The sequence below is a fragment of the Marmota marmota genome, unplaced genomic scaffold, assembly GCF_001458135.2.
Source record: "Marmota marmota marmota unplaced genomic scaffold, marMar, whole genome shotgun sequence".
Classification (NCBI taxonomy): domain Eukaryota; kingdom Metazoa; phylum Chordata; class Mammalia; order Rodentia; family Sciuridae; genus Marmota; species Marmota marmota.
In genome coordinates, this window is record NW_025999925.1 from 1,300,109 (window position 1) to 1,318,001 (window position 17,893).

At 32.3% G+C, this 17,893-nt stretch overlaps 1 protein-coding gene across 4 annotated transcripts in view; it reads left to right on the forward strand.

Moving 5' to 3' along the window:
- The window catches only part of Cert1 (ceramide transporter 1), a 111,550-nt gene that overhangs the window by 68,006 nt on the left and 25,651 nt on the right, over nucleotides 1-17,893 (forward strand). For 3 of the 4 annotated variants that reach the window (XM_015497783.2, XM_048800129.1, XM_048800130.1), the window contains 5 exons: nucleotides 3,946-4,103; nucleotides 8,687-8,779; nucleotides 14,193-14,279; nucleotides 16,747-16,839; nucleotides 17,363-17,440. In XM_015497783.2, the coding sequence (XP_015353269.1) occupies nucleotides 3,946-4,103; nucleotides 8,687-8,779; nucleotides 14,193-14,279; nucleotides 16,747-16,839; nucleotides 17,363-17,440 (509 nt within the window). The remainder of the gene's footprint in view (nucleotides 1-3,945; nucleotides 4,104-8,686; nucleotides 8,780-14,192; nucleotides 14,280-16,746; nucleotides 16,840-17,362; nucleotides 17,441-17,893) is intronic. The other variant, XM_048800128.1, reaches the window with a different exon arrangement.

A 17,893-nucleotide genomic window follows, 5' to 3' on the forward strand; every position in this document is an offset into this window, starting at 1 on the left:
CTACCTTCCTAGTGCCATGTCCTGAGCCACTTTCTTCTACCACATTCTTCCACCCTGATGTTCTGTTTCACCTTGGTCCCAGAGCAATGGAGCCAGCTGTTTGGGGATTGAGACCCCTGAAAATGTGAGCCCGAAAATAATCTTTTCCTCCTCTAATTGTTCTCATCAGGTTTTTTGGTCGTAGTCCCAAACCAATTGATTATCTAACCCAGTATGGTTAATATCAGGTCTATAGTCTTCAGTCATGTTTCCTCTTTGTCCTAGTAGACAGATGAAGAGAGGTTTTAACAAAGTTACCATTCTGTATGTTCCTCTTTTTTTCCACCCCAGGGTACCTGAGAAACCAGGGTACTCTACCACTGAGTTCCATTCCCAGCCCTTTTTATTTTTTATTTTCAGATGGTCTTGCTGAGGCTGGCCTCAGACTTGTGCTTCTCCTGCTCAACCTCCCAAGTTGTTGGAATTACAGGCATGATTGCATCTGGCTGCAATCCTCTATGTTAAGAAGGATTTCTCCAGAAATCCCTTTCTACTCTGCACCATACATGATTATTTGGAATATTTCTTTGGGAGGAAATTGAAAAAAATTCTTGAACAACTGGGAAATCCCCCTGCAGGTTGTCTGCGATGATGTGCAAGAGTGCATGAGCCAGAGGCAAGATTCCTGGCACCCTGTTTTCTCCAGGGCTGGCAGACATTCTAATCCTACCAACTGTTAAAAACTTTTTCAGTATTACCTTAACCTACTTAAAAGATTATTTTATTTCATATCTTCATGTCCATTAAACCTGGGTTTACTATTTTTATTAATCGCAATGAAAATGGATAGTCTTTTGCTTAAAATATATACAGATTCTTTGGCTATATGACCAAATTTAGAAAAAGGTTAATGAAAATCATGTTTATGTTTACCCTGTTACCATGAAATATAAAATCCTTTATTGTTACTTTCTATTTTCTCCAAAATAATACTTTAAAGAATAGGTTGTTGCCAGAGCTGAAAGATGATTTATTCTTTGATAAATTCTTCATATTTCACACCAAAGAAGTGTGTCTGCTGTTCTTTCTCAACAGTCCTATGTAGCCATTCTTGTTTCTTGGCTGAGCTGTGCAAGGAACACTAATGGTGCCTGCATTTATTTGTTCCTCTTCATTCTGTCTAAGCCAGTCTATAAAATTGTTACCATTACATTTTATAGATCTTCTAGAGCCACCAACTCGATTAATTGGCATTAATTATGTTGTATTGCTGACTATCCATTGGTTTTTAGATGAAAATAAAATATAGCATGGTAAAAGTAAATAAATAAAATAGAGCGTAAGAGTCTTAGTGAAATGAAGGGATTCTAAATCTTTCAGCTTCTGTCAGATTTATTTTTAGTTCTGACATGTTGGTGTTATCTTACGAGTTCCTTGATTTTCTGAGTGCATGAATGTGTAAAGTCAGAGTTCAACTGGAAGAACTATAGATCCAAATGATAATCTTAGGAGCCTAAGTACTGACGAATCTAGATTAATAGGTTATTTTGTAATTTCTTCCATTTCTTCCCTGCATGCACATAGTTACAAACTGTGTATGTTCTCTTACTGCCTGGTATCATTTTCCCAGAGGAAATTCAGGCACATCACCTTGTCTCTTAAAGAATGTTTTCCTCTTGTCTTCAGTGGAGACATTCAGATAAGCAAACTAATCAAAAACTTTCAAGTACTTGGGGGTTTTGCTTAAATTTTTCCTTTGAGATTAATACAGTTGTACATTGTAAGGTGTAAGAAACCTGGAGCAAAGATCAAAGCACCTATATTTAGAGAAACCTATTGGATGGCAAATTAAAATGATGTCTTGTCTTTGTGACTTTCATTTCCTAATATGAGAAATGTTTCCTTACATAAGAAAAGTGTATTTCAGAGGTCTTATTGTGTAAGACCCTTATTTTCAGTTTTTTAAAAACTTTAAACATCTGTTACATACTTTCTGTATCATTCTGAAAAGGACTTGAGGTGGCTGCTTTGGGTAGTAGTAAGTGCTGTTTTAAGATGTTTTCAAAGACATTTCACAATGCTTTTTCATCTTATATAAATTAGCAAATGTTTAGCAGTTAGAACCCATTCTTATAGTTGCACACATTCTCGCGTGGATGTCTTTGAATTTCTAAGTTGATAATTAGAGAAAAGAATAATTTGTAATAAAACAGCAACCTTGGTAAGAGTGATGGAAAACAAAGAAGTTATAATGATCTGTTGCCCTTATAAATTTTCTCCATCCATTTTCTTTTTCTTTTTTTTTCTTTTTTCTACTAGGGATTGAACCCCAAGGGTGCTTAATCACTGAACCACATCCCAACCCTTTTTAATTTTTTATTTTGAGACAGGGTCTCACTAAGTTGCTAAGGATGGCTTTGAACTTGTGATCCTCCTACTTCAGCCTCCCTAGCCACTGGGATTACAGATGTGGGCCATCACACCTGGCCCTCCATCCACTTTGTCATCCCTCCCCACCCCAAACAACCACTGATCTATTTTCTGTTATTGTAGATTAGTTTGCATTTTCTAGAAGTTATTGTAAGTGGATTCATATGGTATGTATTCTTTTTTTGCTTAGTTTCTTTCTTTCATCATTGTTGTTGCATGTAACAGTAGTTGATTTCTTTTCTTTGCTAAATAGTGTTCCATTGTATAACACAATACCACAATTTATTTATCCACTCATCCATTGGTGGACATTCGGGTTGTTTAAAATTTGGGCTATTACAAATAAAACTGCTATGAACTTTCATATATAAGCCTTTGCATGGCCATATATATTTTTTTTTTATTTGGGGTAAATACTTAGGAGTGGAATGACTGAATCACATGTTAGACGTGTGTTTAACTTTTTTAAAAAACTGCCAAACTGTTTTTCACCAGCCATTAATGAGAGTTCCAGTTTTCTACCACCCCACCAACAGTTGGTATGGTGAGTCTTTTTAAATTTCACACATTTTAAGAGATGTGCAGTGGTATCTCATTGTAGCTTTAATTTTGCATTTCCCTAGTAATGTTATTAAATATCTTTTCATGTACTTATTTGCCATCTGTGTCTCCTTTGGTGAAGTGTACTCACATCTTTTGCCTAGTTTTTTTGATTGGTTGTTTATTACTCAACTTGTTAATGCATTTTGAGGTTACTTGTTATATTCTGGATATGACCTTGATTAATCTATACCATGCAGAGATTTTTTGTTTCCCAATCAGTGGCTTTTCTTGTCATTTTCTAAAACAATGTCTTCAAGAGCAGAAGTTTTGTATTTTGATGAAGTACTGTTTATCACTTTGTCCTTTTACAGATTGTACCTTTACTATCATCTATATCTGAGTTTTTAAAGACATTTAAAAGGTTCTATCAGAATGTTTTCTTACTAGCTATAGAATAATAAATTATTATCTCTTGTATCTTGTGAGTTTTAAGATTTTTCATTTCATTCAAAGGCTAAACCTGAATTATATTATAAAACATAAAAGGTATTTAACATATAATTGGTCCTAGACTTAATTTGAATATTTTCTTAAGTTATATTACTTTATAGTAAAGTATATCTTCAGATATTTTCTAAATCCGATTTCTTAAAATGTAAGGTACTTCTTAGCATAATTAAGTCCCTTTCTAAGCTGTCAGAATGTTATTATTTAAATATTACTCCTCCTACCACCTGATTCACTGGGTGCAGCACAGCAAATATATTTCAGGAAGTAGAATCTAAAAAAAAAAAACTTGAAAGTGCATATGTTGTCATAAACCTTTGCTCATAGAGTATGGATAGGATATTTTTAAATATTGGTCAACAGGAGAAAAACTATAATTCAAAAACCTGCTCAGATTTGCTAGTTTTATAAATATTTTCTAATCTTAAATTCTGATGAGTTATTTCTTCATTTGAAAGATTTTCAGTGAATAACTTTCTTTTTCAGTATTTCCACATGTAACACCAAAAGGAATTAATGGTATAGACTTTAAAGGGGAAGCCATAACTTTTAAAGCAACCACTGCTGGAATCCTTGCTACACTTTCTCATTGTATTGAATTAATGGTAAAACGTGAGGACAGCTGGCAAAAGAGACTGGATAAGGTAAGACTAGTTCTTAATTTCTTAAAAATTAGATTTTATCTGAGTTTTATATATCAATTGAACATTTAAACCAAACTAAGTTCTTTGGCAAGATCCATTGGGTTGATAGAAGTAGCAGGTGGTACTACTTCTGATAGTTTATGGGAATCTTAAACTCATTTTCTTAAATAAGATTCATCTGTTATATATTTAGCTACTATAAAATATATTCTCTTCATTGGATTTAATATAAAAAGTTTTATGATGGTATTAGTAATGCTTTGAAATAAAAGCGATGAACCATTTAGTATTACTTACCTTTTTGTGTGGTATGTGAAATTGTATTCAAGTTATATGAGCTAACTAAAACATATGAGCTAGCTAAATATGCAGTTAAACATTTACTTTACATTCATAGGTGTGTATTTTTCGCAGGGTCATTGTGATATTATTAGCATACACTGTGTTGTTCAAATATTTGCCCTGTTCCCATTTTCACACCTTTGTTTAATAAGCAGCACTGATGATAATATTAGAATATGAAACTATAGTTTTTAGCATGAAGTATAGCTTACTGGATTTGCTTAGGAGAAATTTCTGTTCATAATTCAACTTTAGTGAAGTAATAAAATGTTAAAGAACTGTAACATATCTTAGAAAATCTAAGTTGTAGTCCAAAACCATCATCTTATAAAATAAGGAACGAATAAGCCCAGAAACTTGTCCGAAGTCATTAGGTAACAGAATTAAAGAGATTTTTCTCTGTTCTGATATGTCAGCTGTGGATACCAGGCTAGACAGCAATCAGAATCTTATCATTCATCAGAAAGTTTTATTGTTTGCAGTGTTTGAAGGTCTTTCAATTTGAGCAAGACACTAAGGAAAGCAATGTCATCTGATGTAATGGCAGAATGGCCACAGGATTTGACTAGCACTATGTGTTTGAGAAGGTTCTCATGTTTTAGAAGAGAAGAGAACTGTTCAGAATTCTCAAGTACAGGTGAGAGTAAGATGTATTGACTAGGGCTGGGGGTGTATCTAGTGGTAGATTGCTTAGCCTGCATAAAGGCCTGGGGTTTGATCCCCAGTACCCCAGGGCGGGGGAAAAGATGAATTGACTAGCAGCATATTCCCCCTTATCTGCATGGTATGTGTCCTAAGACCCTTAGTGGTTTCCATGAAACCACAGATAATATCAAACCCTATATATACTGTGTTATTTTTGTTCTTACACATTCATATCTATGATAAAGTTAATTTATAAATTAGGCACAGTAAGAGGTTAATATCCAATAATAAAATAAAACAATTGTAACAATATACTGTAATAAAAGTTATGTTTTTATGGGGTCTTTCTACCTCTCTTTTAAAATCTTATTCTAGTGTACTCACCCTTTCTTTTGACCATAGATAACTGAAAATTGCAGAAAGTGAAACTGCAGATAAGGGGGGACTACTGTATAAATATTTCATTATCATTCTGGAGCCAGACTATTTCAGAGATTTCAGTTCTATACTCAATGTGGATCAAATTTAATTATCCCTCTGCACCGAACAAATAATACATTGGAAAACAGGACAACTCCTTAAATTTATTGTATCAGTTGTTCAAGAATATCATTCAGTTTGTTTAGACTAACTTATTTATAACTTTTGACAACTTAAAGTTTCTTTTATTCATCTTTCACTAAGGGGTTATATTCTTCAGTCACGTATACTAATCACACTGCCTCAAAAGATAACTCATTTAAAACAATTTCTTAAAACCTTTTGCATTATGCAGTATGTCTTTTCCATGTTTTCATCATTGAAGTTTCTCATTTTGCCATGTTACACAAGGAAGTGGACTTTTTATTGCCTTCATTGTTGATAATCTTATCCTTTCTTTTTCTTTATTGAGTAGTAATATGAAGAACAAACCAAAGGATCTTGGGGTGGGGGAGGTATTTTTGCTGCTTCTCTTAGCAGCAGTCTTAAGGAAAGAAGAGCCATAAAGCATGGCTGTATTCATTGAAATCTGAAAACTACTATATTTAGTCGTTCTCTTACAGGTCTATGCAGTATTAAATATAATTTTTTTTCAATATCAAAATAATAGGATCCCAGTTATATTTTACAAGGAATGTAAGAAAAAGAGAGTGTGTGTGTATACACAGTATATATGAGTGCATATATATGTATATGTACAACTATGTGTATGTATACATATATACAGTTTGCATTTATTTGTTGATAAACAACTCCCTATTCAAGAAATTTCTAGTTTTCTTTATAGAATGTAACATATTCACATATTAATGATTTTTTATATTCTATACACACAAAATAAGGAAGATTTGAAAATTTTTGAATATAGATAGTGGTTTATTAATAAATGTCTTTTAGGGTAATTCATAAAATTCAGAAAGAAGATACAATGATAACACTGGTTCCACTGATATTATTTCATTCAAGAAGTACTTTTTCGTACCTGCTGTAAGATAGGAATGGAGAAACAATGATAAGCTGGAAATAGTCCCTAAGGAGCTTAAAATCTAAGAAGAGCAGTTAAATATGTAATGATAATAACAGCTATTTAATAGTAGAATGGTTTAAGTTACACTTTTCATGTAGATCTCCAATGTCAGTTCCAGTATTCTTTTAGCTAATGAAATATTAATATTATTTGTGGAGATAATTTTTATGGTTGCCTATAATAAAATCCCTTCTACTGTAGAAGTATACTTAAATTTTTAACCACTCATGTCTAAAAATACTAGAAATTCTAAGTTAAAACAATTTTAGTTAATTTTTAAAAAATACTTATTTTTTAGTTGTAGTTGAACAAAATATCTTTCTTTATTTTACTTATTTATTTTTATGTGGTGCTGAGGATCGAACCCAGGGTCTCACATGTGCTAGGCACATGCTCTACCGCTAAGCCACAACCCCAGCCCAATTTTATAAAATCTGTTCATTGAAGATAGTTTGTTTACATTATTAAGACTCACCAGGTATATAATTTCATGTACTTTTTTTTAAACTTTTTCCTAATTCTAATTAATATTATTGCTATGTTGTACATTCTTATTTGTTCCATTTTTTTAAATTAAGGTAAAGCATACATACAGTGAAGGATACCAAACTTAAGTATACTACTTGAAGGGCTGGGGATATAGCTTAGTTGGTAGGAGAAAAAAAAAATAACCATAGTTCTAATTTGTATCATCATAGATTAGTTTTGCCTTTTCTTGACCATTGTGTAAATGAAGCCATACAGTATATTCTTGTGTCTAGCTTTCCTTTTTCCTCAACATTGACTATGAGATTCCTGTATATTGTTGTATTTAGTGGTGGTTTATCCATTTTTATTACTATATAGTATTACATTATATGACTTCAGTTTATTTATCCATTTTTCTGTTGATTGACATTTAAATTGTTTTTATTTGGGGACCATTATGAATAAAGCTGTTCTAAGCATTCTCATATTTTTTGGTAAACATTTCTCTTGGGCATATTCTTGAGAGTAGACTTGTTGGTTCATGGGCCTTTTGTGTAGCTTTAGTGATACTGACAAACCATTTTCTGAAAAAGTTATATTAATTTTGTGTTCCCACCAGTAAGATGAGAATTCTAGTTGCTCTTCTAACAGTTTAGTATTTTTAGGAGTATGTGTGTGTGCCATTATTGTTGCTGCTGCTGTTTTTAATTTTACCTTCTCTTGGATCAGTTCCTTTTCTTTTGAGTACACAACAATATTTACTGAAATTTTGGGGTCTGACAAACTATTGATTTACACTAGCTTTAGTTCAGGCATGGTATTTATTTGTTAACATCTCGTGAATTTTGTGTAGACTTTTAACTTAGCAATTAAGTATTTGTGTGGGAATAAAGACTGGCTTTTTTTGTTTGTTGGTTGGTTGGTTGGTTGGTTGGTTGATTTTTTTTTATAGACTTGCTGGACTTCAGGACTATATTAGATTTAAACCCATGTACCCCATTGTTGTGGCAATAGTTTGAGATTTAGTCAGCCTTTGTTATTTTAAGTGTTGACTATCTTGTAACTCTTTAGAGCTGTAGACCCTGTCTCTGAAGGGAAAGGACTAAAGTAGGTATCTGAAGTCTTTTTCAGCTCAAATATAGTCTTAGTGGACATGAGAAAGTAAATGAAATTTCTTTTTTGGACTCTTTTTTTAAACATTCATTATTCCACTTATTGAGTTATTTTATGCTTGCTTTTTTTTCTTCATACCAAAGTAAATATAGTGCTTACTGAAAAAAGGTATAGGAATACAGGCATTTCTCTGGTGCTGATTTTTCTTTTCTTTCTTCTTCTTCTTTTTTTTTTTTTAACATACTTTAGACTCTTGGACAGTTAATTATTGAATACATAACCTACCTGTAAGGTAATCTTAGCAGTGATTTAAATTGTTGCTTGTTTGAAATATATAGCCCAGAGTAAAGTATTTTCTTTGGTGGAATAATATTCTTACTTTTCACAGGAGTGGAATTATTTTTTGTTGAATTACAAAATTTCACTGAAATGCAGAGGAAATCAGCCTAAATGACTTCAGTATAATTAAAATGCCCACTTAAAATAATAATTTTTTTTTCTCCTGTAGGAAATTGAGAAGAGAAGAAGAATAGAGGAAGCATACAAAAATGCAATGGCAGAACTTAAGAAAAAATCACACTTTGGAGGACCAGATTATGAAGTATGAACTTATATTTTGGTCTTAGTAAGAGAAACACATAAGTCATATCTAACACAAAAGTGACTTAAGTTTTAAATAATACTTTGTAACTCTTAAGTATTATAAATATATAATTTATTCTCAGAATTCATATAAATGTATATAAATGCTGAGTTTTCTCTAGATATTTATTTAACCCATTAGGTCCCAAGTTTTCAATTCTGTGAATATTTCAAATTGACACAGATGCATTAAAATAGACTGTAAATCATAATTTAGAGCATATATATTAATGACTTATATATTATATTCTTAATGTCACTATAATTATATTTTATGTACTATATTTAAGTTTTTATAGATGTTCTGCAATTGGAACAATGGGACAGATTGGGTTAAATAGGCTTTAAATGGCTCAATATTAAACCTTTTCACTTTAGTGTGTGTGTGTGTGTGTGTGTGTGTGTGTGTGGTGCTGGGGATCAAACCCAGGGCCTTGTATGTGTGAGACAAGCCCTCTACCAACTGAGCTATATCCACAGTCCTTAAACCTTTTCATTTTATAGGACAAGTTTTTATCTCTTCTTTGAGTATGATCATTTTTAATGTTATTCACTTACTCATTTTAAAAATAAATAAATAAAAGCAGCCTCTAAATGAAAAAGCTGAGCAATTTGCAGGCAAAAGATTCAGTGTGTACTATACCATGAGACTTTATCCATTGCAGAGCATGAATTATTCTAATTACCTTTTTATTTGAAATCAACTTCTTTCTCCTTTTATTTGCCAAGCAATTAATGAAATCTCCCCCCATATACACATACACACACACTTTTAAAGATGTTTTTCTATGATATTTCTTTAGAGAAAACATGTGAGAAACATTGGTGACATAAACAAAGATTCTTTCTCTCTCTCTCTCTCTCTCTCTCAAAAAAAAAAATGAGAAGGCAAGGAGTATCACTGAGGTAGAAACAAGATGATAAATGATTAGCTTACATTTAAGAAAACAAGCATATGTAATCCTAGCAACTCAATAAGCTCAGGCAGGAGGATTGCAAGTTTTAGGCAAGCGTCACACAACTTAGCGAAACCTGTCACAAAATAAAAAAATGAAAAAGGCTTGAGATGTAGCTCAGTGGTTGAGCACTCTGAGAAGAAAAATTTCTCGCCATTTTACTCTGGAAATAGAAGAATCTCTGCAGGTTGAATATTTTTTTTATGTTGGAATAGATTTCCAGCTGTGGGACTCTATAAAGATGAGATTTGAGTTATAATATTTCAAAATTATTATCAAACAATTTCTTATCAAATGTGAAAAAATTAAATAACTCCACCGAAATTTTATAAGTGTACATTACTAGGAAAATAAACCATTATGATGACAATTTTTATTCTGAAGTTGACAGTTTTACCATTTTAGGTTAATTTTGGGAGACCTATCAACTTTCTTAATTATTTTTTCACATTATAAGATTATAGAAAATAAAAATAATCCAAGAAATTCCATGTTTTTACTTTAACTATATATGGTACTTCTTATAGCCTATCAGCAGTATATAAATAAAATTGTATACTTGTTTATTTCTCCTTCTTTCAATACAGGTTTGTTTTTTTTTTTTTTTAGGGAAAAAAGACGAGGATAGAGGGAGAAGACGGGGCCTAGTTATTTGATGTGTTTTATTACAAAGCCAAAAATCATGTTTGTAGATTTAAAACATTTTTTATTGTTGGCTTTGCCATATGCAAGTTTTAACCTTCATATAATTAATCTCTGTCTTTTGATAGACTTATCTTCACATATGATATCATGCTTAGAAAGGCATTCTCCATTCAAATAATTATTTATATTTTAGTAGAAACATTTAATTTTAATAGAAACATTCTCTTTAAAATATATTAATACATCTGGACTTTTAGAAATTGTGATATAACACAATTTATATTTATTCCACTGGTATTTGTTAAATAAATACCTTATTTCATGAAGAAAATAGGTAAGGGTACTCCAATTTTTTTTCTCACTGAATCCCTGTGAGTTTTAATGCTAAATTAAACATTATAATTACTAAATAAACTAGACCTATTTTTATGCTTTCCTTTTCTTTTTGGAGTTTCAAGCTATTTTTTATTGTTTTGCATAGATTTTAGACACTAAATCACACTTTATTTTAGTTATTTGACTTTCTTGATGCTGTAATTATTAAAGTTTAAATGTTTCTGTCATCTGTAACCTAAGAAATTGCTTTATAACTATATCCATTCCTTAAGACCACTATGCTAGGCAGAGAGGGTAAAGGAAGATAAGAATCCTACTAGAAGGCCTGATTGTATAATGGAAAGAATGGCTAAGTTATTCAGTTGTAATAATTGATGCTATGAAGCATTCTCAACCCAAGAAGTTATTGGGTCTGGCTTTCCAAAGGAAATATCGCTTTAGCTGAAACAAGTAAATAGGCTTTTGACCAGGTGAATAGCCACCAGAGAGTATTTGCTTTAGAGACTGGGAAGGAAGAAAACATTTGTAGGTAAGAGCATTTTGCCAGGGAACTGAAAGTATTTCTGTGGGGGGTGTTAACAGCTACAAATTGAGAAGAGGGAATGATAAGACTGACTATAAAACTTTTTCAAGAATCAGTTCAGATGCTGAGGCAATGGGTTTTAAGTGAAGTTTTCAGATTCACAGTTTAGGAAAATCATTCTTGCTTTCTGCAGTGAGAAAAAATGGATTGATGATGACAACTATAACAAGAGACTTTTTCCTAAGAGCTAGTTATAAATAAGAATTGAAGATAGCCTGAACTAGAGTAGAAGTAGTAAGAATGGAAAGACAATGGCAAATTAGATATTTGAAAAGTAGAATTGAAAGGTGTGGTGATCAAATGAGAAAAAAAGGAAGAATCCAAGATTAGGCTGTGGTTTCTGCAGATTGGTGTGGAAGGAGAAGAGCTGATTTTAGACATCTTGTAGCTATAAAGCTCTGTGTCTTAAAAGAAGGATTGCCTGGCTATGAATTCACAAGTAAGATGATGACTGAAGCTTTGGAAATGAGTGAGAATCTGTGGGAGAGCAAATACAGACAGTCCTCAACTCATGATGGTTCAACTTATAATTTTTAGATTTCATGATGGTGCAAATGCAATACTGTTTTGAATTTTTATCTTTTCTGGACTACCAGTATGTGATACTTTGTCATCTGGGCAGCTGCAGAGAACTTTATCTCCCAAACAGCCATGGAACCACAAGCATAAACAACTGATATAATTACATATAAGCTATGATATTTGAACAGTTAGGTGCATTAAATACATTTTAACTTATGATGTTTTCAATTTACATTGGGTTTATCAGTGTAACTTCATGGTATGTCAAGGAACATCATCTATATGGGACTATAGGAGCACCAACATTTAAAGGCACAGAAGGCCTTCAGAGGAGCCCAAGAAAAGTGCTTAGAGAAGAAGAGGGGGGAAATTAGGAATTTAAAGCTAGAGAACTTAATTAGGAATTTATAGAGGTAGAGTCCTTAACATAAGAAGTGGCTTCTGAGGGCAATTAAGATAAAGACTAAGGGATGTCCTATAGTTTTACCAATAAGTAGCTGCTTCCCTTACTAAGCATGATGAGTTAAAATGTTGAGCTTTTAAAAGTCATTTTTAGGGCTGGGGATGTGGCTCAAGCGGTAGCGCGCTCGCCTGCCATGCGTGCGGCCTGGGTTTGATCCTCAGCACCACATACAAATAAAGATGTTGTGTCTGCCGAAAATTAAAAATAAATATTAAAATTCTCTCTCTCTCTCTCCCTCTCTCTCTCTCTCTCCCTCTCTCTCTAAAAAAATTAAAAATAAAAATAAAAGTCATTTTTAATAAAGAAAATTGTGTTCTATTTCTTCATCAAATTTGCCTTTATTACAGGACAAACCATTTAATTTAGCAAATCAGAATCCCACCCCCTCCTTGTTGACATGCCAAAAAATAGGATTTTTTTAAAAGCTGCAGATCCCAACTGATAAACTGATGTGATTACGTAAGGACCAAAATCCACTATAGATTGAATTATTATTATTATTATTTAAATGCAGATGTAAATATGACCAATAAAATTGTAAAAAATCATTAGAAAAAAAATCATTTGGAGTAGGTTTTGAATGTTTTGTTTTTTTCTCTGATCAGCAGAGACCACAATTATACTGATGTCAGTTGTGTCTTTGAAATATTTGAACTTTATAAAGTGAATCCTACAGGAAGACGGCTCTAGAGTATTCGTTACTATCTATTTTCAGGACCTCGTGTCTTAGCTGGTCCTTAGATGAGAAACATTTACTTTATGATAATTCATTGAGATGTACATTGTTCTGTATGTGTGTTGTATTTGAATAAGAAATTAAAGGTAGTTGATGTGGTTAAGTTATAATGAGAGGCCTTATAACTTAAGGATTATTAAGCTGAGAAGATTCCAGCAATTTTCATGTATCCCCTTTTTACTTTTTTGGTGGTTTGGTTTAAATTTTAGGGAACCCTAGACCCAAGCCTACCTGCTCATGCTCTGCTTTTACCATATGAAGTTATTGTTTTATTTACATTCCACTTACTTGGTTCATCATAGCAGAAACATACGTTGTTTGTTTTCATTTTGCTGCTATTCTTTATACTTTCATCTTCTAATACAGCTGAGATTCTATTTGTATCAGAATCACTTGGGAGACATTAAAGTGTATTTTCCTGGGCTCTACCCAAGACCCAGAAAATGAATATGTGAGCATGAGGGTCTAAGAATTTTCATTGTAACAAGTTCCCCCAGGTGATGACTATATTCTGTCATCTAATGAGACTTTCAAGCATCAACTTAACTTTTCTTTCTCTGAAACATTTGCCCTCAACTAGGAAGAACCTTCTTAAAGTCCATGGGAAGTACTGGCAGGAGGATCTTTATATGTCCCTTATCACTTGCAAGTACAAGCAGTCAAAAATAATTACATTAACAAATGAACATGATTGCATTTCAGCAAAACTTTATTTTTGGCATTGGAATTTCAATTTTAACATATTATGAAATGTTACTACTTTTACTTTTTTTCCAACTTTGTAAAATTGAAATTCTTAGCTAACAGGCCATATGAAAGTAGGTAGCAGATTAGATTCGATCCATTGGCCACAGTTCACCAACCTCTACTCTAGATTAATACTTAAAACAGTATATGGTAAATATGAGTGTTGGGTGAGTTGATTTTAATATTGATAGGATTTTACAGAGCGTATTACTTACCTTTGTGATAATCTTACACGGTATAAATGACTAGTTCTTAAATGTGTATTCAATAAATGTTTATTGGGTCAGTTTTCAACTTTTCTCTAAAGTTAATACCAGGATTATCAGTGTTTTCCACTTCTTTAAATTAACTGTTATTTTTTTTTTCTTCTGTGTATTTGAATAGGAAGGTCCAAACAGTCTGATTAATGAAGAAGAGTTCTTTGATGCTGTTGAAGCTGCTCTTGATAGACAAGATAAAATAGAAGAACAGGTATATCTATTATTAAAAATTCTAAGCTGAAATTCAAACACTATAGGAATTCTTTGATGTATATTATTTCATATTAATAGAACTTGAAAATGGTGAGCTATATTAATATCCTAAAAAAAATCAACTATCAAAATTAAGTCATAAATGTGGAAGAATCTTTAACTCAGTTCCTTTATCTATTAATTTCCAAGCAGTAGATGAGAAGACCTATACAATTGTTTAAAGGAAGTATACATAATTAACATGAATTTAAATGGAAATGTTCTTCCTGTTCCCCTTGAAGTCTCCAATTTTAATCATTCTTTGACCTTTATGATATCAAGCATATATTTAGTGTTAACAAAAGGTTTCTTTGAATTTCTCTTCAAGTACCATAAGAATTCAAGAGGAAGATAATTAAAACTTTAAGATGGTTCTTTTTCGATGTTGGCTCTCAATTTTTATTTATTAACTCCTTTATTTCCTTTAAGACCCTCACCATTAGTTTTTCTTCCTTTTACTTACTGTTTTATCATCATCATCATTGAATTGCTAACATTTATAACCAGCTCCCTCTTTGGAAATTGAAGGAAAGCATTCTTAAATCCTTTAATTTTAGTTTCAAGATTAATTTGATAACTTGCTTCAATTGTGTAGCAACGTAGTTTCCACATTTTACCACTAGATGGTATTTAAAGATCAATTTTAGTTATTTCCCCTCCCCATACTCCACACCATCTTTAAACTATATTACTTGTGGTAGAATCTCTTGCCTTCTTGGGCAAGCATAAATAAACTATGACTATAAAGTGCCTTGCAAATAATCATTTGTATATCAGTTTTATACTACAAATGAAATGTTGGCTTATTCATTGCCTGTCATTATTAAGGCAGTCATGATTATTATGCCCATTTGCTGTTCTAGTAGCCAAGAGTAAATCACCTGAAGTAAGTTACCTATTGGTTTCTTATATTTATTTTCATTATATTTTTAAATCACATTTTTTTGTAAAGCTTACTACTCATTTTTTTACACCCCCAAAAATGCTACACAGCACTCAGTTGAGTGGGAACTTTCAGATCCTAAGTGGGCTTTACTTTTGGATGCCTAAAGTAGTTCCTGAAATAGCATCATTGTGTTTTGAATGCCTAACGTACTTACCTGAAGTAGCATCATTTGTTTCCCTTGACTTTTTTTTTTTAACCCCCTAGAAGATGCTATTTGGGGAAGAGTAGTGAACTTATACAGTCAAGACATCTTGGTCTTAGTTTCACCACTGACTCTTTGTAACTATGAGTTTTAACAAATTCTCTGGACTTAGGTTTTCTAACATGTGAAATAAGGAGCTAGAAAAGACGATTCAAAGCATCCTTTCTGGCTTTAAAATGTGACTGTATTCAATAACAGTATATTAGTAGAGGATCAGAGTAAACTTCTGTAAGCTTTAGAAAAAGAAATATTCATGGGGCTATCAAATCTGCTTCTATCCCTTCTTTCACTCTGGCAGGTGTTAAGAAAACAGCCATTGAACAGACCGTGATTTTCCTTGTCTACTAGCCATGTGTACATAAATATGACAAAAATAATTACAATGTGGTAATATTTTTCAGTAGTAGGCTTTAAAAAATCTATGAAATAAATTCCATCAGTTCAAATCATCTCCCTCTTTGTGCTCAATGTGTATTGCATTTTTTTTAACAACACAGCCATTGCATAAGTATTTTCCAAGTGACACATCATGCTTTTTTGAGTTTACATTACTTGCTAACATAGGGAAAGTTGTATACAATAAATTGGTGAGTGAGGGAATGAGATGTTATGTTGAGACAGCATTGACTAGAAATCACTGTCTTTATAGTTAAAAGATGAACACAAACACAATAGCACAGTATAGTTTTAGTATATTACTTTTAGCAAATATTTGTTGAATAGTGAGAAGAAACTAGATAAACCAAAGAAGAGGAAGGAGGTCGTCTCAGCTTAACAGGAATAAGATGATGGGATGAAGACAGAATGCTTTCATGGAAAGACGGCAAAGAGATCATATGATGTGCTCTTAAGAATATAACTGAAGCAAATCATGATATTGGTTCTAATGACACATAAGCCATTGGGCCTGATGAAGTAGAATAATGGAAATAATTTGGCTACAGTTTGAATAGAAGAAAATTGGCAACAGTGTTAAGATTGATTCATGATAGATAATCTTATGCAGGGGAAGAATGGGGCTAACTAGGAGCAAAATCAAACAGCTAATCCTTGTCTAATGTAGTTTTACAGTCAGAAGAGACTAAATTGGGATATCTGAAGCCGGTGTTGGGATTGGGCAAGACTTGTTGAAGTCTGTGAAGAAATTTCGTTATTCATATATTTTTAAATACTAAAATGTTTACCAATTAAATGTTGATGGTTCCAGGTTATAGTATCCTTCTTAATCTGCAAGTACACTTTAAAACTATCATATCTTAACAATATATGCTCTTTTAGTCACAGAGTGAAAAGGTCAGGTTGCATTGGCCTACATCATTACCATCTGGAGATGCCTTTTCTTCTGTGGGGACTCATAGATTTGTCCAAAAGGTAAAGTAATGTCAGAGTTTACTTAAAGTATATCTTACATTCTTCACTGTTGATGGAACTATCTTGTAATATAGATTTTCTCGCCTTTCCAAGAATTTAGTAAGTTTTTTTGTAGTGTGTGTTAAATTCCATATAAAATCAAAAATCTTGTTCTCAACACAATGTTGTTGCTGTTGTTGTTGTTGTTATTAATTATTATTATTGGAGGAAAAAGCAAGGGGGTGGACAGGGAGTAATTAGTCCAAATTAGTTAACCAGAAGTATAACCAATTATATTAATATATCTCTTTCTTCTTTGGGGTTAAGTTGTCTTATTTGGTATTATTGGAAGCACTACATTCTTTTTGGAATGATTTTAGAGTATAATACATAATAGGTGCATGAAGTCAGCACTTGCTGCTGTGCTTGTTTCATATAGTGCTTTGTTTTCTCTTTCTTTATCTTGTGTTTGGAAGTTGGTACTGAAAGCTCTGTTGTGCCTTTGTTCTGATTACTTGGTTTTTTCTTTGTCTGTCTCTGGTAGCCCTATAGTCGCTCTTCCTCCATGTCTTCCATTGATCTAGTCAGTGCCTCTGACGATGTTCACAGATTCAGCGCCCAGGTACTGTATGAATGTATTGAGTGGACTTGAGTCTTTCTGTGCTATATTTCAATCTGCTTTCCCTATTCCTAGACATCTTTTGGTCAGGGCACTTGTTTTGATTTTTTAATCTTAAATAGTAACAATAAGCATTAAAAAGGCCTTCCTTATCCACTAAATAATTTCTCCATCAGGCTTGCATGTGTCCTTTACTTTATATACTCTACTGTTAATAGCTTGGAATTTTTTATCTTATTGAAGATACTCCAAAAAGATTTTCAAATGGAATTGAAACAAATAGAAGTTACCTGATTTTTTTTTTTTTTAATGTAATATGTTTCTTCAGACAGGATTCAGCAACTTTCATGGACATGAGCTGCAGGATATGTTGTGGCATCAAAGCAGATTTTAGCAGTCTAACTTTTAATGTAACTTAAAATATCTCCTCCTTATGTTCAACAAGGAAATAACTTT